This window comes from Oryctolagus cuniculus, chromosome 15, assembly GCF_964237555.1.
Source record: "Oryctolagus cuniculus chromosome 15, mOryCun1.1, whole genome shotgun sequence".
Lineage (NCBI taxonomy): Eukaryota > Metazoa > Chordata > Mammalia > Lagomorpha > Leporidae > Oryctolagus > Oryctolagus cuniculus.
Window position 1 is genome coordinate 30191569 of NC_091446.1, and position 23262 is coordinate 30214830.

Consider the following 23262-nt stretch of genomic DNA (forward strand, 5'->3'; position numbering starts at 1 on the left):
GAACCAATGGAAAAGGAAGACTTTTTTCTCTCACTGTCCACTCTGCCTCTCAAAAAAAAAATTTATTCATTTATTTGAAAGGCGGAGTTAGAATTGGTTCACTCCCCAGAGGGCCACAATGGCCAGATCTGAAGCCAGGAGCTTCTTCCAGGTCTCCCACACGGGTACAGGGGCCCAAGGACTTGGGCCATCCTCCACAGCTGCAGAGAGTGTGATTGGAAGTGGAGCAGCCGGGACTTGAACCGGCACCCATAGGGGATGTCAGCATTGCAGGTGGCAGCTTTACCTGCTACGCCACAGTGCGGGCCCCCATAAGTGACTTTCTTTAGCCCCCTGCCGGGAGCAGCAGGGCTTTTATTCAGGACACAGGTGGGACCTACGTGGATTCAGACTGTTTGAAACGAAATTGATCCCAAACTTTTTAGAGTACAAACTAGGAAAGGAAAACTGGGAAATTTATCCAGCATTACCATTGATAACTATAAGAATTATAACTTAAAAAGGAACAGTTAAGATGTAACCCATAAAGAGTATCGAAGGCCCAATTGCTTAGAATTTCCTAAGTCGATATAGCTGGGATCACTCACCTGTGACCAGAACAACGGGGTGGGGTGTGACGTGTGCAGACTTGGGAGCTCACAGCTATTAGAAAGGCACGTGTCATTGGCAGTACTTCTTTAATACTCTACCCTCTCCTTCCTGGAAGGATTAGAGAAATATCAATTAGGAAAGGTATCATGGGGTGGTGGAACTTGCTCTACCCCAGACTTTGGTAGCAGCTGGATTTGAAGTTAAATGCAAGACATGCGCACATGTTACCATGTGGGCCACATAGCTTAGCACCAGTCCACGAGGGGCCAAGCTGGGGTGAGCAGTTTCTTTAAGCATTTTGGCCCAAGACTCCTCGTTTAGAGTACGGTGAGAGGCTTTGTGGACCACATGAGTGGGTACTGTTTGATGGGGGCGGGGGGGTCTGCAGGAGCTGTAGTTTGGGCACTGGGAGCAAAACAGGTGGCATAGGACACAGCTCGATCAGCCTTGAGCGCCTGCGAGAGTCACACCAGGCGTGTGCCTTTCTCTTGCTGCAGAAGGAGAGGACGGAGCGCCTGGTCATCGCGCCCCTGACGCAGCTGCTGAGCATGTTCACGGGACCCCACAAGCTGGTGCAGAAGCGCTTCGACAAGCTGCTGGACTTCTACAACTGCACCGAGCGGGCCGAGAAGCTGAAGGACAAGAAGACGCTGGAGGAGCTGCAGTCGGCCCGCAACAACTACGAGGCACTCAACGCGCAGCTGCTGGACGAGCTGCCCCGCTTCCAGCGCTGCGCCCAGGGCCTCTTCGCTAACTGCATCCACGGCTACGCCGAAGCCCACCGCGACTTCGTGCAGCAGGCGCTGGAGCAGCTGCAGCCTCTGCTCTCTGTGAGTACGCGGGAGCATCGGGTGGCATCGGGTCACGCCTGGCAGGGATCCTCTCCAGGAGCTGTTCTTGGGCCCAGGGATCTTTTATCTGTGTTCTCTCCTCGTCTCCCGGCTCCAGTTACTCAAAGTCTCCGGCAGAGAGGGGAACCTCATCGCCATCTTCCACGAGGAGCACAGCAGGGTGCTGCAGCAGCTGCAGGTCTTCACCTTCTTCCCGGAGTCTCTGCCCGCCACCAGGAGGCCCTTTGAGAGGAAAACCATGGACCGCCAGTCTGCCCGGAAGCCCCTGCTGGGCCTGGTGAGTGGCACCCAGGAAAGGGTAGCGCAGTCTCACGCTCTGGAGCCAGACCTCCCGTCCAGCGCGTTACCCTCTCCTGTTGTTAGCAACAGCTGAAGGGTCAGAAACCGCCGGGCACGCAGTGAGCAACGTGCGGATACTGTCGTCAGCCACACCAGCGGCCCCACTCTGTCTGCAGTGAACAGTTGAATGGGAGCTTGAGCGTCTCTGACTCCCTGGAGAGGAGCGACGGAGCTCTCACCACGGTGCTTGCTGGGCAGCCCCCACGTGCCCACTGGCTGCGACAGCCGATCATGCACTTGAGGCTGCCCTGGGGGAAGTCTTTGTAGGTGTTAGTGCCACACAGCCAAAGAATCAGCAAAGTGACCTGTTGAATAAAGGAGCTGATTACAGGGCAGCGTAATTCTGCCAGGCCTCCCTATTTTCATCACATACGGGGAAAGGGTGCTTTTAACTCCATTTTCCCATGAACTGTTTACATTTTGGTACAGAAATTTTGAAAACCATGCCTGAGATCTTCAGAACATTCCATGGAAAACACATGTTATAAAAGTATGCATGGGTTTCAAAAGTTTTTTGCAACAAAAGAAGCATCTTTTAGTTCAATTTTTAACTCAGTTCTTCCCTTTTTTTTCTTTTTTTTTTTTTTTCTTTTTTTTTTGACAGGCAGAGTGGACAGTGAGAGAGAGAGAGACAGAGAGAAAGGTCTTCCTTTGCCGTTGATTCACCCTCCAATGGCCGCCGCGGCCGGCGCACCACACTGATCCGATGTCAGGAGCCAGGTGCTTCTCCTGGTCTCCCATGGGGTGCAGGGCCCAAGTACTTGGGCCATCCTCCACTGCACTCCTGGGCCACAGCAGAGAGCTGGCCTGGAAGAGGGGCAACCGGGACAGAATCCGGCGCCCCGACCGGGACTAGAACCCGGTGTGCCAGCGCCGCAAGGTGGAGGATTAACCTAGTGAGCTGCGGCGCCGGCCAGTTCTTCCCTATCTTAATAGCTATGGGCTAAGATCCACCAGATCAGAGAGGTTCACGCTCAGGGAGCCCACAGCATTTTTGCCCCATATGAATGGAGAAGGCAAGTTAGGGGAAGTTTCAGTTGTTTGAGTTAATCTAGCGAATCAAAAAGTATATTTCTAGGTAATGTTTCAGTCACTTTTGTCACAAAGCAGATGTGTGTGAAGTTTTTCTTTGTGGCTACATAGGCGCCATGACAGCCTTGATTCTTACCTGGCTGAGGGGCACGGCTGCATTTCTGAGACCGCCCGCCCCTGGGAGTCACCTTGGCCGGGCTTTGCTGATGGCATTTCCTGGTCGCCTTCCAGCCTGGGTACGTGCTGCAGTCAGAAGAGCTCCGGGCCTCGCTCCTGGCCAGGTACCCCGCTGAGAAACTCTTCCAAGCAGAGCGGAACTTCAATGCTGCTCAGGACCTGGACGTGTCTCTGTTGGAAGGCGACTTGGTGGGCGTGATCAAGAAGAAAGACCCCATGGGCAGTCAGAACCGCTGGCTGATCGACAACGGAGGTAAGTTTCAGACATGAGAGGAATGTAACTGAATGAGGAAAAAGTGACTTTGGCTGCACCTGAATCCTGTCTGGGCCAGAAAATACACAACAGAGTCTTTGATTAAAGAGAAAATAGCCCTAGAAGTTCTCTCTTTCTCTAGAGGGTGTAATTCTCAGATTAGCGAAACAAAGCCAGGGTTTGCTTGTGTTTCTGTTTTGACAAATTCCAGAGGGAGACTCCGGTACTCACCTTGCAAGCTCTTGCCCTGTGTCCCAGCTCACAGGCTCACGCCTCTGGGAATCCTGTTCCCTTCCCTGTCCCAGCGAGCCTCCGGTTTCTACAAATTGGTCTTGTGTGGGGGAGTTAAAAACCTGGGGGCTTTTTGAAAAGATTGCCACTGTAATACACAGTTCCACTGTCCAGCTCTTCAGAGAGCAACTTTAAAAACAGCTCCCAACTCTGGGCGGGGAGAGAACTTCCTGGAGTACAAAGACTGACATCCACCTACGCTGTTTTCAGTAGTTATGAAAGTTAGGAAGCTCTGGGAAAATCCTTTTTTCCCAGACTGCATTTGCCAAAACGTGAACTAAGTGACATGAAAGTAGACATAATTGTAATTGACCTTTCTTGCTGTGATTCAATGAGGATACTTTACAGAGTTCAGGGGAAGACAGGGAAATTTTGAAGTCCACACGTGCTTTGCCACGGAGCCGTTTGCTGCCCCAGACCCTGTGGGGGGTGTCAGGAAACAGCATATGCATAGCCACCTACCCCAAATCAAAAACAGTCTGAATTCCACAGCATCGAGCCTAAGCGCTTTCTGGAACCTAGAATATGGCTTGGTTTCTTGACGATCGTCTTGTGAGCTTTTTCAAGACTTCTGCTTACCCAGCCTGATGAAGGTTGGAAGTGGGAAAAGGAGGGAGCCTCCTGGGGGGCCCGGCGGTGACAACCCCTGCTGGATGCACACCTTGTGAAGTCCCATGCTGCTTGGGGAGTGGCTCTCTCCTTGGACCCCCTCCCCGCCACCCCCCTCCCCGTCCCCCCAAGGAGAAACAGCAAGAAGCCCCAGTGCTGGACACTGCAGCCCCCTCCGTGTGCCCAGGGGCTCCTCTCCCCCCTCAGCACATGTTCATGGAGGGCTGACCACGTGCAGGAAATAAAAAGGTGTCAAAATACAGTTCCACTTAAAAGTTTGTGGGAAAAGGGAAGAGAAATTTGGGTGCAAACATGCATAGTATTTTCATAACATACACTGTTCCTGGATAGTTATGGGCCTAGATTGCAGATTTTTTTGAACCAAAATCATCTTTTAATTTCATTTTCTATAAGCTTTCATAAAATAAATAGGTCATTATAAACCACAGAGGTAGAATAAAGTATCCAAATATAGATTTTAAAAAAACAAACAAGGTGGAAATGCAGATTACCTGCTTGGGTCAGGAGCAGCGTGCATGTCCTGCGGTCACGCCGTGGCCGTGGTTTCTGTAAGTGCACAGCAGCTAAACTGTTCGCGGGGAAGGGAGGACGGACTCCCATCCACCTCATGCACACCCGGGAGCCCTTGGCCCTGGCAGCTGGAAGTCCTAGCAGCGTCCCACTCCCACAGCAGCCCCGCAGGAACGGTCATTGCATAAGGCTTAGGAGCAGTGATTGCTAAGGGGAGAAAAATATGACGACCCAGGGGCCGGTGCCGCGGCTCACTAGGCTAATCCTCCGCCTAGCAGCGCCGGCACACCGGGTTCTAGTCCTGGTCGGGGCGCCGGATTCTGTCCCGGTTGCCCCTCTTCCAGGCCAGCTCTCTGCTGTGGCCCGGGAGTGCAGTGGAGGATGGCCCAAGTGCTTGGGCCCTGCACCCCATGGGAGACCAGGATAAGTACCTGGCTCCTGCCATCGGATCAGCGCGGTGCGCCGGCCGCAACGCGCCAGCCGTGGTGGCCATTGGAGGGTGAACCAATGGCAAAGGAAGACCTTTCTCTCTGTCTCTCTCTCTCTCACTGTCCACTCTGCCTGTCAAAAAAAAAAAAAAAAAATGACGACCCAGAAGTGGAAAACCAGCATCAATGCCATAAATAAAAAATTACTTGTAGATACAATGAACTGCCCCCCCCCCCCCCAAGAAGAAGGCAGAGTCACATGCTGTATTTTTCCTAAGGTTCACGGGACCATTTCCTGTCACTGTCTCAGCACCCAATCCCGTGCAAAAGCCATGACAGGCCCCACCCCCACGGCACACCCAGCCCTTCACTGCAGGGGATGGCCTGTGTGTCAGTTCTCAGCCCTCCTAGTACGGGGGACTGTCACGTACTGCCCACGTTCCTGAAAGGATGCACATGGTGGGGTGGGGCAGGGAGGCCACCTCCTTAACCCAGGCTTGCCCTCTGGCGATGCCCTGCCAGCTCCCTTCCTGCCCGCTGAGAGCTCTCGCTGTGCTTCTCCTGCAGTCACCAAAGGCTTCGTGTACAGCTCCTTCCTGAAGCCCTACAACCCTCGCCGCAGCCACTCGGACGCCTCCGTGGGCAGCCACTCCTCCACCGAGTCGGAACACAGCAGCGCCTCCCCACGGGCCCCCCGGCAGAACAGCGGCAGCACCTTGACCCTCAACCCCAGCAGCATGGCCGTGGCCTTCACTTCAGGGCCTTGCCAGAAGCAGCCTCAGGACGCATCTGGGGCAAAGGAAGGCGACCCAGGAGCGGGCAGTGCACCTCCAAGCCTGGCTGGCTCAGAGGGTGGGCTGTCAGCACCGGACACTGCCTCCCTGCCCAGGATAGGGGACGCTGCGGAGGTGGCCAGAGACGTAAGGCAGCCCGCTGCCACCCTGAGGAGCTACCGCAGCCCCGGGCACCCCGAGCTGGTGACTCACTCCATGCCAGGGCGAAACGGGCAGGGCCGAGACCTCGCGAAAGGATGCACGAGGGCAGCCCAGGCCCTGGAAGACAGAAAAGAGGAGCCAGCAAGCATGGAGGCGGAAGGCAACCAGGTGAGTCCCACGTCCCTCCCGGCCCTGCGCCGTGGGGGCGGGAGCGGGCCAAGAGGACGCACACAGGAGGGAGCCGCGGTGCCTTCCACAGCATCACTCCATGGGCTCCTCGTGGCCCTGGGCAGTCAAAGGTGTCACAGTGAAAACATTAGCCATTCTTCCACCTCACCCACTATTGTGAGCAGAGGCAGCTGGGTAACCCACCATTTATCCAAAGCTAAAGATGAAATAAGAAATTAGACTTTAGGGGCCGGCGCCGCGGCTCAATAGGCTAATCCTCCGCCTGCAGCACCGGCACCGGCACCCCGGGTTCTAGTCCTGGTCACCCCTCTTCCTGTCCAGCTCTCTCCTATGGCCCGGGAGTGCAGTGGAGGATGGCCCAAGTCCTTGGGCCCTGCACCCCATGGGAGACCAGGAGAAGCACCTGGCTCCTGGCTTTAGATCAGCACGATGCACCAGCCATTGAAGGGTGAATGGCAAAAGGAAGACTTTTCTCTCTCTCTCACTGTCCACTCTGCCTGTTAAAAAAAAAAAAAAAAAAAAATTAGACTTTAGGAATGAAATCTGGGCTCCATTTCAGTTTTATCTTCCCCTTCACGCCTTGTGGCCTCCAGACCTCGGTGGGCCACGGCCACTCTCAGGTTCATGGCCAAGGAATTGCCTCGTGCCTCTGCTGCTTGGCTTTCTCCCGCAGCAGCGGGTCTCTGTGGCTCACCTTTGGCACCAGACTTCGTGGAGAGCGCAGCCCTGCTGATGCCTGCTTCCCAAGCCAGTCCCTGGGCTGCATCTGAGCTCGGCGCATACTCGCTCGGCTTTGGCGCTGCTCTTAGTACCTGCAGCCCAGGGCAGACGGCCCAGGCCTGGAGCCACCAAAGGGCCTGTTCCCGAACACACTGAGGGAGAAGATGGGACTTTCTCAGATTCTGAGGCTGAGCAAGGAGCTTGGTTCTAGCCTCATCAACTCCTGCATGTGACAAGGTCGCAGGCCCCAAGGTGTCTGTCCTGGGCCCCTGGCTTCCCTCCTGATCTAGCACTCCTCTCGCTTTGTGTTGTGTCTTTGTGACACCGAGACATTTTCCCTCTTTGTTGACTGTTTTAGTTCAGAATTCCTGTGCACCCTGGTGGGGCATCCTGTCTCCTGTGTTTTCATATTGACTGACACTTCCTTAAGGGGACTCTGAGTGACAAGGTTGTGAATTTTGGTTTTGTTTGCATCTGCCCCGTCTGTTGTGGTAGCCACATATAGCTACTGAAATCTAAGTTAAATAAGATCAGTAGGGCCAGCGCTGTGGCACAGTGCTTGACCTGCTTGCCTGGAGTGCCAGCATCTCACACAGGTGCCAGTTTGAGTCCCAGCTGGTCTGCTTCCGATCCAGCCCCCTGCTAATGCACCTGGAAGGCAGTGGAAGATGGCCCAGATGTTTGCTCTGCACCCACATGGGAGATACAGATGAAGCTCCTGGCTTCGGCCTGGCCCAGCCCTGGGCGTTGTGGCCGTTTGGGGAGTGAACCAGCAGATGGATGCTCACTCTGTCTCTCCCACTCATTCTGCCTTTCACATACAAAAATCTTTTAAAAGAAGTTAAACAAGATGAAAACTCCGTCCTCGGGCTTCCTGGCCCTGTTTGAAGGGCTCAGTAGCCACAGGCAGCAAGGGGCTGCCGTCCTGGGCAGTGCGCATACAGAACAAAACAGCCCCTCACTGCACCAGGTTCTGCCGGACCATGGTGCCCCGAGCCCTCTCCCGCTCCTTAACTCACTTTCTCTCCCTCACCCAGGTCTATTTTGCTGTCTATACTTTCACGGCACGAAACCCAAATGAGCTGAGCGTGTCTGCCAATCAGAGACTCAAGATCCTCGAGTTCAAAGACGTCACGGGAAACACAGAGTGGTGGTTAGCTGAGCTCGATGGCAGGAAAGGTTACGTGCCCTCCAGTTACATCCGCAAGACCGAGTACACCTGAGCCTCTCCTGCCTGCCACGCGGCCTTGCTGTTAGCCTGCCGAAAGGTTCTGGTGGGCCACGGAGGGGGCACTGCCCCTGAGACACAGGCCCTGCCACATTGCATAGCTGTGGCCTGGTGCAACACAAGATGAGTCTTGTCCTTCCTCGGTTGGGTTGTAAAACTTGATGTTCACTAGCGTTTCTAGAATCAAAAATGGACCCTGGCCATGAGAAAAAGCAAGTTCTGGGCTCCAGCTCTGAAGTCGAGAGCTGTCCAACCAGAAGCCAGCATTCTGTGGACACAGGAAGTCAAGCTGTCTCGGTTGGAACCAAACAGTGTGGGCTGGCCCGTACTCCACGATCAGCCGACCGGAAGCTCCCTGGGTGAAGTAAAGAATGAGGCTCCGAGAGGCCTTGGAGGCTGCGCTTCTGCGCAGGGCAGGGGATCTGTCAGTGTTATGAAGCCTTAGACACACACCCGAAGTCCCATAGGTTAGGCAGCCTTCAACTTTTTCTTTTTAAGGAGTGTTTAGGGTCTTTATTTTCCTTTGCCCTTCATCTGAAAGGTTCTGTGGCCTCACTAGGTGTGATCCACCTACACTTTTCCGACAGTCATCCCAACCTCAGGCTGCCTCGGTGGGGTCCTGGCCCTCTCTCTCAGGCCTCATGAGCAGATCTTCCTGCAACCACAGGATCAGCCCTCCAGCTGGCGTCAGTGCCACAATAACCCAACAGCAGTTCCTTCCTCCAAGGTCACGACTACCATTTCGTTACCCCCACACATGCAGAGAACTTGACCCGTGTGACTTACTTGAATTTGGGTAAGCAGTCCAAGAAGTTTCTCCTGGGCCACTGCCTTCCACGCCGAGGTGACGCTCGGGAGCTGGGTGCGAGAGCCCCCGGTAGGACCTGTCCGTAGTCAAAGATTAGCAAAGCCCCTAGCGGGGTCCTTATTCTTAAGGCCTTCCCCAGACACAAAGCCTGCCTTGGAACTGGAAACTGAATTTTGTCTTTGCAGAAAGGGAATCGAGAACAGCCTTAAGCCCCTGCTCCTCCAGGTACCCATCTGGCCTTCAAACCCTGGTGACTTTGGAGCCGTCTGTGGCCTGACGGTCACCTCAGGAGATGGCTCTAGAGCAGTCTTTTGTGAAGTGTTTCTACTTAGAGATGTTTATATTTAAGTAGCTATTTTATAAATAAATGCATTTCTAATGGCCACAAGTATGTTTTCTTGATTTCCATGTTTAGCCTGAACATTTGTTCTTGGAATTGTACTCTGGAAGAATGGGAGAAGCAAATAAGACTACCAGGTCAAAAGTTGATTTTATCTGGGGCCGGCACTGTGGCATAGTGGGTAAAGCCACCGTCTGCAACACTGGCATCCCGTATGGGCACTGGTTTGAGTCCCAGCTGCTCCACTTTTGATCCAGTTCTCTGCTAATGGTCTGGGAAAGCAGTGGAGGATGCCCAAGTACTTGGGCCCGAAAGAAGCTCCTGGCTTCGGCCTAGCCCAGCCCTGGCTGTTGCAAACATCTGGGGGAGGGAACTGGTGGATAGAAGATCTAACTCTGCCTTTCAAATGAATAAATCTTAAAATCACTGTCCAATGTTTCAACACAGTCTCTGGATACCCCACAGAGGTCCATGCTGTAGGCGATTGCGTCTCTGTTTTAAACTATCTTGTGCCAGACCAGAGGCCTGAGGTCTCCAGCTGAAATCCCTCAGAGATGTGTCTTCTCCTGATACTGCCGATGTGGAAATGCACACCAGAGATGAGCAAAGTCACAGCAGCAGTGTGGGCAAAGCTGGAGCCAGAAAAGTGGGCGGCAGGAGTAGTGATGGGGCGACAGTGACGCAGTCACCCAGTGCTGTCAAGGAGTAGAATACATGGGTAACTAGGTAGACTGGGAAAGAGACTTTGAGGTCAGCGTGGCCAACTCTTTTTTATGGGCTAGGAAAAAATGGAATCCAAAGACATTCTGACTCTCAAAGTCCTGCGTTGAGTTTTTGACAGATTACAAGCTTAAACTTGGGCCTGCATGCCCTGGAGCCCACACGTCTGGCTTCCCACATAGCTCTGTGACCTGGGCACCTGACCTCACCTATGCTTCAGTCTCTGTGTCTACAGCAACACAGTCATCCCAGCCACCTGAGGGTGTTGTCAGCATTGGCTGAGTAATACAAGGGCACTTCAGCGCTTCATGGAGATGTGGAATTAAAAGCAGCTTATTTTGGCACAAAAAATTTGAGATCCACACATGAGGAGTCTTCAGAAAGCTTGTGGGAAAGGTGTAGCATGAAAAAGTGGTATGGATTCTCAAATTTTCTTGTACCAAAATAGCCTTAATTTTTCCAGACTTTTTGAAGTCCCCTTGTACATGTAGAACCCTAGTCAGCAGGGGTGGAGAATGAGGCTTTCCATCTGCTGGGGAGCAGAGCTCCAAGTGAGTCAAGGACTGCATGTTAGAACTCCATGCTGGGCTGGTAAAACCCAACCCTGGGCAGATCATCATGGTCATGGAGGGGCCGGTGCTGTGGGTGAAGCCGCTGCCTGCAGTGCTGGCATCCCCTATGGGCACTGATTCAAGTGCTGGCTGCTCCGCTTTCAATCTCGCTCTCTGCTATGACCTGGGAAAGCAGTGGAAGATGGCCCAAGTATCTGGGCCCCTGCACCCATGTGGGAGACCCAGAAGCTCCTGGCTTCCAACAGCTCCAGCTGTTGCAGTCAAGTGGGGAGTGAACCAGCAGATGGACGACCCCTCCCCTCTCTAACTCTTTCAAATAAATAAATTATTTAAAAAACAAATAAAAATAATGATCATGGAAAATCCTGGCTGTTGCCCTCCTTGGCACTATAGCTTCCAGGTTCTTGCTGCTTCTCCTTGTACCATGTCTTTAATGCCCTCATTTTGTCACTAACAGAATACAAGCCACCCAGCTCCAGGTGGTTGTGAGGCAGGACTTCTAGCCTGTCCGAGACAATACAATCTTCTGGATACTAGAAGACAGTCTTTTCCAAGGCCACCTTCAAACACCATAGGGCAGACAGGCGAGAAGAATACCCATAAACACCTGTTATGTCCTTATATCAGCTTGAGGAAGATACAGAAATTGAGACCTTCACCCAGTCTACCCCATAAGATTATGGGTAACTTCTCTTGAGGGAGTGTTAGGTAGAAAGTTAGAAAGTAGCATGTGTGTGAGAGGCCGAAGGAAAACCGGGCACCGCAGGAAGGAAAGGAATGCAGCCATCTTGGAGGCACACCATGGACACGGTCCAGTATTTCACTCTACACAGTCTTGTACATAGCCCAGTAACTTTACAGTTGATCCCAGCCTTCCCCCCACCCCCCAGAAAGGTCCCATAGGAGAATCCTCTCTGCCCAACCTGGCAACATCAGGCACTAAAACTTTCACAGCCTTCCCCCAAGGCAGGCACCCCCAGAGAAGTCTGCCCGACACCAAGAGGGCTACCAGTCTGTTAGTCTGTTAACGCTGGGTAGTCAAACCATGGGAGGAGGGTTTTCACCTGCTTCTCACCCAGCAAACCCTTTGACCAAAGAGAGGTGGGGAGGAGAAACGGTGGAAGAGCTGGACCCCATTCCTTTATAAATGCAGAATGCAGACTGTGCTCAGTCTCTTGAGATAACCACCTGGCTTATCGGGTGTCCGATAGTTTACTCTTTAGTCAACTACACGACTTTCTTACCCAAGCCTGAATGGCTGACACTAAGATTCCATCCTGAGAGGTGCCCATCCATTCCAGCAGATGCCCCAGCTATCAAACCTTGCTGCCTTGAGGCCAGTACTCCTGCATCTCACGTCCAAATTGTTTCTTGCACAGACTAGAATCTGTTCCACTCATCACCAAGGCCTCTCTGGCAGGTCCTGGACAGGCCTTGGCCACAAATTTGGTGCAAGATGGCGAGACCAGTAGGGAGCCTGCACTGGAGCCTGTCCTTAAAGGCACACTTCAGGCCTGACCAACTTCTCTCAGGCACACTGGACCCAGGACCTTGATGGACAAAGAAGTCAGATCGAGGGCCACCACAGGAACTCCCCAGGAGGGGGTGGACAGAAGGGCTCGACTACCTGTGCTTCCCCATCTTCAAGTTCAGGCCTGGCAGGCGGTGTCTCCCTGGTAGGCCTTCCCTTGGAAGGCAGGGTCCCATACCACAGGCAGGCCCTCATCCCCAGGGCCTCCTGGTGGGCAGAAATGGGACATCTGTCTGGGGTCCAGGCCTGGGCCACTGGGGCTACAAGGCCCTGGAAGAGCAGTGCTGGAGGCCTTGACCTTGAGACCCTGCATAGGGGAACACGGTCGTTAGGCCTTTACAGTAGGATGGGTCCTACCCATCTTAACGGCACACCACCCAATCTCCATGCCTGTGTGTCTCACAGGGCCTCTTGCCGGAGCTTTCTTCATGATACAGGACCTTTTCAAACACTGCACGTGCCTGTGACACACAGCCACTGGCTCATATGACCGGGGGCTTTGCAGGCCTACCCACCCCCTCCTAGACCTCCAGGTCCAGAGAAGGGCCGTGAGGGCATGTTGTGTTCAGATGAGCACATGCGGGACAGCTGATCTGTCTCACATGGACACTCCACGGGGACAGAGATGAGTGCAGAGCTCTTCAAGACCTAAGCATGTTACCACCTTGTGGAAAGTTTCATAAGATGTACAGGGGACAGCCGGACGACCTCAGCCCCAAGCCAACACAGAGCCTTCCAAGCACAGGAGGGCCCTGAGTTGTCCTCAGGTGATCCACTCATGTCCCGGGGGAAGAGACACCTCCTCTCCCCCCACCAAAGCCCAAATAGGTCTGCTTCTGCCTGCAGGGCCTCAGGCCCACGACCCAGGACTGTCGCTCCCCCACTCGCGGAGGAACGACACCAGACCCTGCGCTGTTCTTTTTGCCCGGCCCTTCCCGGGTTAGCTGCCATTCCCTCGCTCACGGAGGAACAACGCCGTCCCGGGATAGCTGCCTGCCCCCCACCTTCGCGGAGGGGCGGCACCCCCGCCGCTTTCCCCACTTCCACGGAGGAGTGGCATACTGCCGGCCGGCTCTCTCAGGGGTTCCTCAGATGTTCCTCAGATGTTTCTGGTGCATGTTGTCTCTCTCCTCCTTTATAGTCCTCTTCCACCAATCCCAACTCTCCTGGCATTCTCTCCCCACGCGCTGAGCACACTGCTCTCCTCCAATCAGGAGCAGGATCAACTCCTGCAGCTTATTGGTCAAATTGGTGAGGCAGCTGTGTAGAAGTTGTTTGCTCTCTCTCAGCGCCATATGGTGGGAGATCAGATGCATAGAATTAGTCCTAGCAGTTCCAGTAATTTAGTCTAGTCTTGGTTGCTCCCCACAATTCCCCCTTTCTTTTTATTCTTCGGCTTTGATACACGCCTGTCTTCGGTGGCCCGCGGCACACACTCTGCTCTGCTAGAGTTGCCTGCAGGTGCTTATAGCCCTACCAATCAGGCAAACCGAATCCAGGTCCTCTTATTGCCATGTTGTGGGGAGGCTTTTAGGTGCTGATGCGTGCCTGTGTTCGGTGCCCTGCGGCACATACTCTGCTCTGCTAGAGCTGCCCACAGGTGCTTATCGCCTTACTAATCAGGCAGACCGAATCCAAGCTCTCTCATCACCATGTTGTGGGGAGGCGTTTTTTATTTTTCTCTATTTCTATCTCCGGGCATTCCTATTTCTCTTATTTTACTTCTATCTCCCTCCTATCTGCGCGGCTTCCGGGCTCCGCTTGCGTCCCGCACTCTCTTATCTGCGCGGCTTCCCAGCTCCACATGCGCTCCGTGGTCTCCGCGCCTTTCGCGCCCTCCCCACGGCCTCTGCGCTAGCCCCGCGCTCTTATCTGCTCCCGCCCCGTGCGCTCTCTCTGCCCGCGCCCCGCTCACTCTCTCCACGCTCCGCGGCTTCTGCGAATCATAGCCTAGCTTACGTTTCTGCTATAGTTTAGCTTCCGCCTTTGTTCCCCGGGCTAATCTGACGAATCCCAACCTAGCTTACGTCTCCACTTCGGTCTACCCCCGCAGCTTCACTTTCCCTAGCTTATATTTTTCTCTCCCCGGTACTTTTCCTAGCTTTCTTCCAGCAATATTTCTCTCTCATTTCTCCTAGCTTCTCCCCACAGCCTGTATCCGAGTCTAAGTTTCTTCTAGCTTTTACTTTTGCTTTCAATCTTAGATTTCTCCTAGCTTCTCCCCACAATCCGTTTCCAAGTTTGTTTTTTCTAGCTTTCACTTTCGCTTTCAATCTTAGATTTCTCCTAGCTTCTCCCCGCAGTCCATATCCGAGTCTATGTTTCTTCTAGCTTTCACTTTCACTTTCAATCTTAAATTTCTCCTAGCTTCTCCCCGCAGTCCGTATCTGAGTCTATGCCTAGGCTTTCACTAGCTTCTTCTGGCACTTTTTCCATCCGGCTTTTCCCTAGGCTCTCTCTAGTCTCTCTCCAGTATTTTCCCACTTCTTCCCTCCTAGGTTTCATATCCGAGTCACGGCACTATTATGTCACTCCCCCACTCGCGAAGGAACGACACCAGACCCTGCGCTGTTCTTTTTGCCCGGCCCTTCCCGGGTTAGCTGCCATTCCCTCACTCACGGAGGAACAACGCCGTCCCGGGATAGCTGCCTGCCCCCTGCCTCCGCGGAGGGGCGGCACCCCCACCGCTTTCCCCACTTCCGTGGAGGAGCGGCACACCGGCGGCCGGCTCTCTCAGGGGTTCCTCAGATGTTCCTCAGATGTTTCTGGTGCATGTTGTCTCTCTCCTCCTTTATAGTCCTCTTCCACCAATCCCAACTCTCCTGGCATTCTCTCCCCACGCGCTGAGCACGCTGCTCTCCTCCAATCAGGAGCAGGATCAACTCCTGCAGCTTGTTAGTCGAATTGGTGAGGCAGCTGTGTAGAAGTTGTTTGCTCTCTCTCAGCGCCATATGGTGGGAGATCAGATGCATAGAATTAGCCCTAGCAGTTCCAGTAATTTAGTCTGGTCTCGGTTGCTCCCCACACAGGACCAGCAGCCTGGCAGGCCAGACACCGGAGGAAGACACCATGTGCTGGCCTGCAGGGCCGATCCTGCCAGGCCTGCTGCTGGAGGAACCCACACATTCATGTCCCGGCCTCCTTCCATGGCTGGGGCGCACTCTGGCCTGGGCCAGCACGGTGGTGGGTAGACGTGTCGGCCTTCGGGTTGCAGGGCTGTGCTGGAGGCAGAGGGAACACAGAAGCAGCAAGATGGCGGTGACACCCGAGGGACTGCCCTGCAAGGGGTGGCCCTTAGCCTGCTCCTCTGGCCGTGCAGCTGGCCGGTGGCACTGGAGGTCACACGTCACCACAGATATGCAGGGAAGCTGAAGGCATTCCTCCAGCCAAAGAGGACGTTCCCTAGAACAAAGCCTTCAGAGGAGATACCAACCAGTGTCTCCCCAGGTACATAAAAATAGATGTAGAAGGGGCAGTGCTGTGGCACAGCAAGTTAACGCCCTGGCCTGAAGCCCCAGCATCCATATGGGTGCCGGTTCTAGTCCCAGCTGCTCCACTTCCGTTCCAGCTCTCTGCTATGTATGGCCTGGGATAGCAGAAGATGGCCCAAGTCCTTGGGCCCCTGCACCCGCGTGGGAGACCTGGAAAAAGCTCTTGGCTCCTGGCTTCGAATTGGTGCAGTTCCAGCCGTTGCAGCCAACTGGGGAGTGAACCAACGGGTGGAAGACCTCCCTCCCTCCCTCTCTCTCTCTGCCTCTCCTCTGTCTGACTCTCAAGTAAAAAATCTTTAAAGAAAGAAAAAAGCTATAGAAATGCAGAAACATGAACAAGACTATGACTCCAACAGGAACACGAACGACACTTCAACATTAGACTGTGAAGATGAGGAAACTGACAAAGTCCCTGAGAAGGAACTCAAAAGAATGACCACAAGATTACTCAAAGACACGGAGAGGCCACTCTAGGAATTAAGGACATTCAAGTGACACGGACGTACCGTCAAATGACAAAGTAGACGGGTCTTAGGAATTCCTGAAGGAGTGGAAAAACAGAATGGCTTACAAAACTTATCCAGTGAAACTTTAGTAGATTTCTCTGATTTGAAGATACGGACATTCAAGTACAGGAAGTGCACAAAACCCTGAATAGACATGACCAGAGAAGATCGTCACTGTGACACACTGTGCTCCAACTGTCAAAAGTAAAACAAAGAAAAAGGCCGGCACCGCGGCTCACTAGGCTAATCCTCCGCCTTGCAGCGCCGGCACACCGGGTTCTAGTCCCTGTCGGGGTGCCGGATTCTGTCCCGGTTGCCCCTCTTCCAGGCCAGCTCTCTGCTGTGGCCAGGGAGTGCAGTGGAGGGTGGCCCAAGTGCTTGGGCCCTGCACCCCATAGGAGACCAGGAGAAGCACCTGGCTCCTGCCATCGGATCAGCGTGGTGCACCGGCCGCAGTGCGCTGGCTGCGGCGGCCATTGTAGGGTGAACCAATGGCAAAGTAGGACCTTTCTCTCTGTCTCTCTTTCTCTCACTGTCCACTCTGCCTGTCAAAAAATTAAAAAAAAAAAAAGAAAAGATTCTAAAATGTCTAAGAGAAATGTCATTTATCTTTAAAGGATCTCCAATTAGATCAACAGATTTCCAATCAGAATCCATACAGGCTAGGAGAGAATGGAGAAATATAGTCCAAGTCCTTGAAGAAAATATTTGTAAAGACTTATTTGAAAGGCAGAGATGGGGAGATGGGGAGAGAGGGAGAGGAGATGGAGAGAGGGAAGAAAGATCTTCTGTCCACTAGTTCACTCCCCAAATGGTGACCACAGCCATGGCTGGACCAGGGCAAAATCAGGAGCTTTATCCTGGTCTCCAGGTGGGTGCAGGGGCCCAAGCACTTGCGCCATCTTCTGCTTTTCCAGGCACATTAGCAGGGAGCTGGATCAGAAGTGGAGCACCTCTTTCTCTCTGCTTCTGCCTCTCTGTAACTCTGCCTTTCAAATAAATAAATAAATCTTTAAAAAAAGCATAATGATAAAAAAAATCATCTATTATTTTTCACTTTATGTTTCTGTGTGGGAGCAAACTGTTGAAATACTTACTTAAGGTATACTAAGCTGATCTTCTGTATATTAAGATAATCGAAAATGAATCTTGATGTGAATGGAAGGGGAGAGGGAGTGGGAAAGGGGAGGGTTGTTGGTGGGAGGGACGGTATGGGAGGGGAAGCCATTGTAACCCATGAGTCGTACTTTGGAAATTTATATTCATTAAATAAAAGATAAAAAAAAAAAAAGCATAATGAGGCTGGCACTGTGGCATAGCAGGTAAAGCCACTGCCTTGCAGCACCAGCATCCCATACGGGCGCTGGTTTGAGACCTGGTTGCACCACATCCAAGCCAGCTCTCTGCTGTGGCCTGGGGAAGCAGAAGATGGCCCAAGTCCCTGGGCCTCTGCACCCATGTGGAGACCAGAAGAAGCTCCTGGCTCCTGGCTTTGGATTGGCGCAGCTCTGGCCATTGCAACCATCTGGGGGAGTGAACCAGCGGATTGAAGACCTTTCTCTCTCCACCTCTGCCTCTCTGTAACTCTGCCTTTCAAATAAGTAAATCTTAAAATGTATGGTTTGCAAAACTTTAAAAAGGATGTACTATACACAGAAATAGAGAAAGATAATTAGCATCATGAAAGAATGTAAAGGCAGGAAAACTAAGTACAACATAGATCCAGAACAAAAGGAATACTCATAAGAAAATGGCAGGACCAAACCATTACTTAATAATAATTTTGACTGTAAATGGAGCAAATTCTCTAATTAAAAGACACAGGTTGGTTGAGTGAATTGCCTACAAGAAACTCACCTCACCAACAAAGATGCACATAGAATGAAAGTGAAAGAACGAGAAAAGATTCCATGACGAGCGGTCTTAAAATCAGACAAAGTAGACTTTAACACAAAAACTGGTAAGAGAGAAAGAAGCCCATTAATAGTGACTAAAGGATTAACTCAATAGGAAGATGTGACTACAGTAAGTCCTGGTCGGGGTGCCGGATTCTGTCCCAGTTGCCCCTCTTCCAGGCCAGCTCTCTGCTGTGGCCCGGTAAGGCAGTGGAGGATGGCCCAAGTGCTTGGGCCCTGCACCCCATGGGAGACCAGAAGCACCTGGCTCCTGGCTTTGGATCGACGCAGCGTGCCAGCCATAGTGCGCCGGCCGTAGAGGCCACTTGGGTGAACCAACGGAAAAAGGAAGACCTTTCTCTCTGTCTCTCACTGTCTAACTCTGCCTGTCAAAAAAATAAATTAAAAAATAAAAAAAGAAATTGGAAAGGCACCAAATAAGTGAGCTATCAATGCATCTCAAGGACCTGGAAAAACAAGAACAAATCAAACCCCAAACTAGAAGAAAAGAAACAAATTGAAATTTAAAAAACTATAAAAAAGATCAATGAAATGAAGAGATTTTTTTTTTTTTTTTGCATTTTTTATTTGGAAAGCAGTTACAGAGAAGCAGAGACAGAAAGAGAGAGAGGTCTTCCATCCACTGGTTCACTCCCCAGATGGCTGCAACAACTGGATCCGAAGCCAAGGGCTTCTTCCCAGTCTCCTACATGGTTGCAGGGGCCCAAAGACTTGGGTCATCTTCCATTGCTTTCCCAGGCACATTAGCAGGGAGCTGGATCAGAAGTAGAGTCACTGGGATTCAAACCAGCGCTCACATGGGATGCTGGCATCACAGGAGGAAACGTACTATGCCACAGCACCGGCCCCAAGGTTGGCCACTCTTTACCGTTACTATTCAATATGGTTCTGGAAGTTTTGGCCAAGCCATTAATCAAGAAAAAGAAATCAAAGGGCTACAGATTGGAAAGGAGGAAGCTAAGTTATCCCTGTTTGCAGATGGCTTGATCTTTTATATAGGGGAACCAAAAGACTCCATTAAGAGTCCATTGGAATGCATAGGAGAGTTTGGCAAGGTTGCAGGATATAAAAAAAATCAATACACAAAAATCAGTAGCCTTTGTATACATAAATGATGCCATGGCTGACAGTTTATAAGACCAGTCCCATTCACAACAGCCACACACAAGAAAACTTAATACCTTGGAATAAATTTAACCAAGGATATGAAATATCTATAATGAAAATTGTAGAATATTAAGAAATAGAAGACACATGCAAAAGGAAAAATCTTCCATGATTGTGGATTGGAAGAATTAATATTATCAAGATGTCCACACTACCCAAAGCAAATTACAGATTCGATGTAATCCCAACCAAAATACCAACGACATTGTTTTCAGATCTAGAAAAAAATTATTCTATGTGGCTGCATTGTGGCACAGCAGGTTAAAGCCCTGGCCTAAAGTGCCAGCATCCCATATGGGCACCGGTTCAAGACCTGGTTGCTCCACTTCTGATCCAGCTCTCGGCTACGGCCTGGGGAAGCAGTAGATGATGGCCCAAGTCCTTGGGTCCCTGCACCCACGTGGGAGACCCAGAAGAAGCTCCTGGCTCCAGACTGGCACGGCTCCATTTGTTGCAGCCATCTGGGAAGTCTTTCTCTACCACTCTCTAACTCTGTCTTTCAAATAAATAAATCTTTAAAAAAAGAAAAATGATTCTAAAATTCATAGGGAAACACAAGAGAGATCCTGAATAGCAAAGCAACAACAAAAGGCAGATTCCAGGGCAGTTAGAATCAATACAGCCAGGCACAAAAACAGACATGTGGGCCAGTGGGTCAGATAGAAACCCCAGAAATCCAAGCATCTACAGCCAATGTATCTCTGGTGAATGAGCTACAAACCACTCCTTGGGAAAAGAACAGTCTCTTTAATAAACAGTGTTGGAAAAATCCAATCTCTACATGCAGAAGTCTGAAACAAGATCCTCCCCTTACATTCTATACAAAAATCAACTCAATGGTCAAGGATCTAAATCTGTGATCTGATATCATCAAATTCATAGAGGAAAACACAGGGGAAATACTTCAAGACATTGACAGACTTCTTGGGTAAGCCTCAGAAGCACAGACAGTAAAAGCAAAACACACAAATGAGATGATATCAAGCTAAGACGCTTCTGCATAGCAAACAGTCAGAGTGAAGAGGCAACCAAACCAATGGGATAAAATTCTTGCCAACTAATCGCTTGGTAAAGGATTGATATCTAGAATCTGAAGAGCTGAAGAAACTCAACAACAAAACAGACAATCCAGTTAAGAAACGGATAAAGGACATGGACATGCATTTTTCAAAAGGTGAAATTCAAATGGCTAACAGACACATGAAAACCACCAGGGGTAACACAAGTAAAAACCACAATGAGGTTTCATCTCACCCTTAGAATGACTGTCATCCAAAAGTTAAAAAGTTACAAATGCTGGAGAGGATGTGGAGAAAAAGATACCCTAATATACTGCTGGTGGGAACGTAAACTAGTACAAATGTTATGAAAGTATGGGGATTCCTCAGAAATTTGTAGATAGATTACCATATGACTCAGCTGCCCCACTCCTGGGAATTTACCCAAAGGAAATGAAATTGGCATGGGAAAGAGTTAATCTGCACTCCCATGTTTATAGCAGCTCAATCCACAATAGCTCAGAAATGAAATCAACCCAGATGTCCGTCAGTTGATGACTGGATAAAGAAGATGTGGTATACACACACTACAGAATACGGCTCAGCCATAAAAAATGAAATCTTGCCTTTTGCAAAATGGATTTAACTGGTGATGTTTAGTGGTCTCTGGTAGCTAATATATAGAATACAGATAGAAAAAACAATGTGTAAGAATGAAACTGATATCTTACCATTTGATTATTGCTTATAGTCCTAGATTCCTATGTTTCTGTGGAACAGTAGTCTTTCTACTTTTTACTTGAACACTCTATTTAGTGGTGTATTAAGCTCGTGATTATAAAATAAATTGAATTTATATTATTGCAAAACTTCAAAGAAAAAAAAGAGGAAGGTGGGAAGTATCATATTCTTATAATTTTATCTATGAAATACTTGAAATATATTCTCTTCACATAAAAAAAAAAAAAAAAGTAATTCAGAGGATTGAGTGCCACCATAGGAACTCCCCAGGAGGCAGCTGGCAGCTGTGACCTGGCGTTGCATCATTGGTGGCCACAGGACTCAGTCTGGGCCCGTCTCAGTCCCTGGGAGAGGTTGGCAGGGATGGAGTACCCTTTTTTAGATACTTTCTGAACACCACCAACTGCAGATTTGAGACCCACCTGTGGTGCGCCCTCTAGTGCTGAAACAGCAACAATACCGCAGTAAATTGTGGCAAACCTCAATTTAGGGCGCCATCTAGTGCTACAACAGCAGAAGTGTCCGCTGGTTCGGAGGAAATAAGCCGAGTAAGAATTTGGGGAAGGAAACCCAGAAAGCCGGATTACAGACTGGAAAAAGTACCTACTGTTTCAAAGCACAGACAACATCGGATTCCAACAACCATCAAGAACGCTCAGGGAGGGGTGATGTTCAGCGTAGCGGTTAAGATACCCCTTGGGACACCCACATCCTGTTATCCGAGTGACCAAGTTTGAGTCTCTGCACCACAGTTTCAATCTTAGCTTCCTGCTAATGGTATGCAGCAGGTGGTAGCTCAAGTACTTGGGTCCCCACCACGTGGGACACTTGGATGGAATCCTGGGCTCTGGTCTCTGGGCTTTGACCTGGCCCAGCCCCAGCTGGCTATTTGAGGAGTGAACAGATGAGCGATTAGAGATCTCCAACCCAGTATCTCACTCTGCCTTTCAAATAAATTGTATTTAAAATTTTGTAGGTGCCCATGGCCTTACCTAAAAAATAAATAAATAAAAGTACTGGAAAGAAATCAGATGGCAACTGACATGTACAGATAATCAGAAATTCGAAAGAGCTGTTTTAAGGAAACAACAAAATTCCAAGAAAACAATTTGATATTATAATATAGAGACCTTAGAGACATGGAAGTAATATTTTAAAAATCCAGCAGAGAGGCCAGCACCGCGGCTCACTAGGCTAATCCTCCGCCTTGCGGCGCCAGCACACCAGGTTCTAGTCCCGGTTGGGGCGCCGGATTCTGTCCCCGTTGCCCCTCTTCCAGGCCAGCTCTCTGCTGTGGCCAGGGAGTGCAGTGGAGGATGGCCCAAGTGCTTGGGCCCTGCACCCCATGGGAGACCAGGAAAAGCTCCTGGCTCCTGGCTCCTGCCATCGGATCAGTGCGGTGCGCCGGCCGCAGCGCGCTGGCCGCGGCGGCCATTGGAGGGTGAACCAACGGCAAAGGAAGACCTTTCTCTCTGTCTCTCTCTCTCTCACTGTCCACTCTGCCTGTCAAAAAAAAAAAAAAAAAATCCAGCAGAGGCCGGGGCCGTGGCACACTAGGTTAATCTTCTGCCTGCAGCGCTGGCATCCCATATGGGCGCCGGGTTCTAGTCTCGGTTGCTCCTCTTCCAGGCCAGCTCTCTGCTGTGGCCCGGGAGGGCAGTGGAGGATGGCCCAGGTGCTTGGGCCCTGCACCCACATGGGAGACCAGGAGAAGCACCTGGCTCCTGGCTTCGGATCGGCGCAGCACCGGCCGTAGCAGCCATTTAGGGGTGAGCCAACAGAAGGAAGACCTTTCTCTGTCTAACTCTGTCAAATTAAAAAAAAAAATCCAGCAGAAATCCTGTACCGAGAAGTATATTAGGCAAAATTTAAAACTTGCTAGAAGGCATCAATAGCAGAATAGATCAAACAGAAGAAAGGATGAGTGACCTCCAAGACTACTTGAAAATACACAGTCAGGGGAGGAAAAGAACCACCAAGAGGAAGGAGGAGAGCTTTAGGATGTCGAGAGAAGAGCAGATACCCGAGCTACTGGGGCAGGACAGAGGGTGGGAGGCATTCCATCCGGCTCCCTGCCAAGGCGCCTGGCAGGCAGCAGCTGATGGCCCAGTACTTGGCTCCCCATCACCCCTAGGAGACACCTGGGAGGAGCTCCTGGCTCCAGCCTGGCCCAGCCCACATCGCTGCAAACACTTAGGAGTAAGCGAGCTCATGGAAGCTCTCCCCACCTCCGCTGCTCCCCTCTCTCTCTCTGCCTTTCCCCTTCTCTTTCCTTTGTGGCCACCCCCTCCTCCCCTC

General features: G+C 51.2%; 1 protein-coding gene across 5 annotated transcripts in view; it reads left to right on the forward strand.

Moving 5' to 3' along the window:
* DNMBP (dynamin binding protein) overlaps positions 1 to 9370 on the forward strand; it is a 119495-nt gene extending 110125 nt beyond the window's left edge. For all 5 annotated transcript variants that reach the window (XM_051824073.2, XM_051824072.2, XM_002718639.5 and 2 more), the window contains 5 exons: positions 1089 to 1421; positions 1540 to 1719; positions 3045 to 3243; positions 5670 to 6205; positions 7984 to 9370. In XM_051824073.2, the coding sequence (XP_051680033.2) occupies positions 1089 to 1421; positions 1540 to 1719; positions 3045 to 3243; positions 5670 to 6205; positions 7984 to 8169 (1434 nt within the window). In that variant the 3' untranslated portion in view covers positions 8170 to 9370. The remainder of the gene's footprint in view (positions 1 to 1088; positions 1422 to 1539; positions 1720 to 3044; positions 3244 to 5669; positions 6206 to 7983) is intronic.
* The last annotated feature ends 13892 nt before the right edge of the window (positions 9371 to 23262 follow it).